Source organism: Coffea arabica, chromosome 6e, assembly GCF_036785885.1.
Source record: "Coffea arabica cultivar ET-39 chromosome 6e, Coffea Arabica ET-39 HiFi, whole genome shotgun sequence".
NCBI lineage: Eukaryota > Viridiplantae > Streptophyta > Magnoliopsida > Gentianales > Rubiaceae > Coffea > Coffea arabica.
The window spans coordinates 14055227-14059350 of NC_092321.1; the positions used below are offsets into that span (position 1 = coordinate 14055227).

Here is a 4124-nt window from a genome sequence, read left to right on the forward strand (position 1 = left end):
CATTAATAATCAAATCATACACCACCGCGCCTTCCCTAACGGTCCATTTTTGACATATTAATCTTCCCTCTCAGACCACCTCTGAGCTTCACTCTGCAAATCCTTATCAAATTAATCACGATTCTCTCTTCCTCCCCCCCCATCTCGCTCTCTTATACTGCCTGTTTTTTCAACTTTTCTTGCCATCTTTTTTAGCTCAAGAATTCAAGAATGGCTACTAACAATGAAGACAACAATAGCGATGAAAGCTGTCCGAGAATTCAGCATGTAGCAAAAGCATCATCTGATGAGCTGCTGAGGAAGTTTGCCCAAGTGGGTTCGGAGTCAGAAGACAAGAAAGAGCTGCAGTTGGCTAAGCGGATTAAAAGAAGCACTAATATTAGTGCAATTAAGGCTGGGTTTTATACTCAGAGCAGAATGTATGTTGATCAGGGCTCTTCTTTGAATGGTATTAGTGCTGCCATTGTTGAGAGGAAGTCCCTTTTGCCTCCCGTTACGCCCTCGTCTCGGAGATCATCTGTGGCGGTGGTTCGAAGACTTGGGATTGGGAGAGTAAAAGTCAGGGCAAGGGAAATTAAGCATAAGTCTCTTCTGGGTGCAATTGAGAAGGTGAGATCTCTTTATTTGATAATTAGATATACTTTATGTTTTGTCTTTTTTATTACTCTTGATCATGATTATATCTGTTTCCGGATAGGCATAATATGCCGATTTTGGATAGAATATGCATTTCGGATTATTAAAAAGTCCCTTGTGATTGGTAGAAAATTCAACTTAACTCTCTGTGGCAAAGTGAACTTACTTTCTAAGTTTTCGTCATTTTAACTAAATTGAAAATTGAACAGAAATTATCTAAACTAACGGCTGCACACAAAATGTCAGAATTGCCCCCTAATAATAGGATTAAATGCCAAAAAGTTCCTTGTGATTTGTGAATGTTCAACTTCACTTCTTATGGATCGAAAACCTATATTCTAGTCGCTCGTGGTAAACAATTTCAATAAGATACCTCTAAAGTCTGACTTGCACAATGTTAAGTATTGGCACAGAAGACGGTAATCAAATGCTAAGAATAAATTTTTGAATAACCAAAGAAGATGCTAGACAATTTTATCTTATAGATCCAAGGCACAGAGCCTAAAATTTGAGTGTAAGTTTACACCTAAGATTGAAGGGTGTGAGTCCTAGATACCTAGGTCTAGAGTTCTTGTTGAAACTTTACTTATAATTAGGGACCTCATACAAGTGCATATGGCTCTCATTGCTCTTAATCATCTTCATTAGTAGTATGCCTTGATGTTGTAGTTTAATCATATTAAATCTAACTTAGACAAATATCGCCTCCAAGCAAGCTTTGGTCCATAGCCTCCTTCATTTGTAGCTTGTACTTTTCTATATCATCCAAGAAGTTGTGAAACTTAATTTGTAGTTAATATCTTAAGTTAGCTTGAATCAGACCTTTCACTTTTGCAACCATGTTTTTCTACAACACATCTTCTCCTGCTCTCCACAAACCCTCATCACACATATCTTCCTGAGTCTGCAATTCTGTGAAATATCAAGTACAGCACTCATCATGATCCATTGCAAATCAAATTAGTCATTGTATGAAAACATATAGTCTCATGCACTCATTATGCTCCATTATAAGCAGTAATGGCATGCGAAAATATGGTCGAAAACTGAATGCTGTTTTCTTCTTTTGTTAATGTACAAATAGACATGGCGTAGGACAATTGAAGGTGCTTGCAAGGTATTCGTGGAGAAGCATTACAACCAACACAGACGTCTAAAGCATGACATGTTTTAGTTAACGATACAGGCTATACCAGACTTCATTGAGGTATCTTATCAGTTGAAAAACAAGGTTCGGTTCTTTCATGTTGATTTCTTTAAAGGAGTTCCATATACTAGCATACTCTCTGTTGCTGGAGAATACTACTAATGGCATGGTTTTTAACCCATGAAAAAGGGTAGGTGATGTTTCTAAGTTGTGAAGTTAATTTCTCTGCTCGTATGAAAAGTTTATTGGCAGAAAAATTTGATGCCTTCATGGAGAGTGCATTTTTTGGATCCACACTTGATGCAACAAAAGGATGACCACCCCATCCCCTCTCCCCTCCCCTCCACAAAAAAACAGAGAGGTAGGCTGTGGTATACTTGTACACTATATTGTAAACTAGGATTGAATATCAAAATGTTATGTTATATGTGGTATACATCTAGTTTCTTTTCTGTTTTACCCTCAACAACAGCTATGGATTAATTCCTCCAAGTTCACAGGAACTCTGCTGAACCTTCTTCAAATTAATCTCCTCAGTCCACACAAAAAATAAATAAAGTGATAACTCTTAATAAACAAACAGGACCTCAATTTTAACCCATCAAAAATGTTTAAATGTTCCAAGTTCAAATGTTTTTGTCCTTGTTGTCAAAGTCAACCTCCAAAACTCAAAATTGTGGCTTGGAAGAGCATGTTTTTTTGACATCTTGCTCTTGCTCTAGCACTTTCTCCTGCACTAACCCAAGGTTCAGCACGGATGCTGGTTGCAACTACTTCAAGTTATCATTTTTTTTTTCCTTTTTCCATCTCACACCCAAAGCATAAAAAATAAAATAAAATAAAATGAGGACTCTTCTTTTTTTTTTTTTGGTACATACTTAAACTGATCTTTTGGAAAATCTGGCTAAAGATTTTATGGTAAAAGGGATAAATTGGTTGGGCAAATTGAAGCAAAGAAGAATGTTTCATGGTGTGTCTTTAATTACTTGTTTATTCATTGTTGTAAGTTGGAAGATCAGTTACATCCATTTTTTTCTTATCTAATTTTTTTTTAAGAATCCAAAGTCTCTTGCCTTTAATTTCCATACCTTGATAATATCAGCTGCATATTTTTTTCTTTCTTATTACATCTTGTTGTTATACACATATTTAAGGATAAATGTAAAATCATGATATTTCTAAGTGATGGACACAAATATTGAATCCCTGAAATCCTTTAGTTTGTTTCTGTCGGTAAATTGTATATCGTTTATTATAGGAATTTGCAAATATTAAATGCATTAAGACTTGCCTGCATTCAAACAATTGATTTCGACACCCCTGGTTTTTCTATTTCTTCTTTTGCTCGTTGGATTTATTGCTCGCAATGTGCAAACAACTTATAGGAATTTCAAAATAAATTAAAAAAAAAAGGAGAAAAGAGGGCAAGCTTAGTGTTTGCTGTTTCCAGCCTTTCCAAACCTGCCACAGAATATTGCAAGTCAAAGAGGTGGTGGGGCGGCCTAATTGAACCAGAAATAGCTTCATCAGATGGTGGAAAGGCTTATTAGAGGCGGGCAATAGAGCACATGAACAAAATACACAAACAAGTAGAACAAAATTGCTGCCGTCCAGAAGATTGCCAACAGCCAAGAAAAGGTTCAATATACTACTAGAGCGGGATCAAGTTTAAACATTTTCTTGGTTGAATAGTATGCAGTGATCAATCAGGGAGAGTTCGTTAAAACTGTCCTGTGCATCAGGTTAAGAGTTCAAATCCTCTTGATGCATTAAAGAGAAGTACAGTGCTTTCTTTTATGTCTAATTTCCAGCCTCTGTAGCCTGTACAAGTCTAAATGAACTTCTCCTGCCCCATAATGTAGGAGCAGAATAGAGTGTGAATGACAGTTGTAAAGTCTAAAGCAATGAAAGGTGAACTCAACTTCTTGGGGACACGAGGGCATATTTCCCATCTCAAACACTTGAGAAAAAGGGTAGCGATGAATCTACAGTCTACAGCACCTTTCCACATGATTATCCATGCATTCAATGTATCTAGATGCTGAGCTCCCCTCTCCAATATTGTCCCCCTCGGGGGGGGGGGGGGGGGGGGGGGGGGGGGGGGGGGGGGGGCAGATTCAGCCTTTGAAAGTTTCACGTTTCTACTTCACTTCATTTACTTTCTGTGATTCTGTTCGAGAAGCTAAGCACATATTTCTCACTGGAAGAATGCGTTGACAATCTTGAATTATAAAATGTTTTTAACCAAGTGAAATGCCACCAAAATTATTCTAAACAGGTTCTCAATGTGAAAGCTAGGACTGAATGTCTAAAATGTGCTTATATTTTCCTTTCACATCGA

At 37.1% G+C, this 4124-nt stretch overlaps 1 protein-coding gene across 1 annotated transcript; it reads left to right on the forward strand.

The window, feature by feature from the left end:
* LOC113695326 (uncharacterized) lies at positions 1-3870 on the forward strand. Its single transcript, XM_072055368.1, has 2 exons — positions 1-609; positions 1721-3870. The coding sequence occupies exons 1-2, from the start codon at positions 211-213 to the stop codon at positions 1808-1810; spliced, it is 489 nt and encodes a 162-aa protein (XP_071911469.1). The 5' UTR covers positions 1-210; the 3' UTR covers positions 1811-3870.
* The last annotated feature ends 254 nt before the right edge of the window (positions 3871-4124 follow it).

What these genes read in the sequence shown, in the direction of transcription:
- LOC113695326 (XM_072055368.1), top strand. Translation starts at nt 211, where the DNA reads ATGGCTACTAACAATGAAGACAACAATAGCGATGAAAGCTGTCCGAGA. An exon ending in TTCTGGGTGCAATTGAGAAG is followed by an intron (nt 610 to 1,720) that starts GTGAGATCTCTT and finishes ATGTACAAATAG; the next exon opens with ACATGGCGTAGGACAATTGA.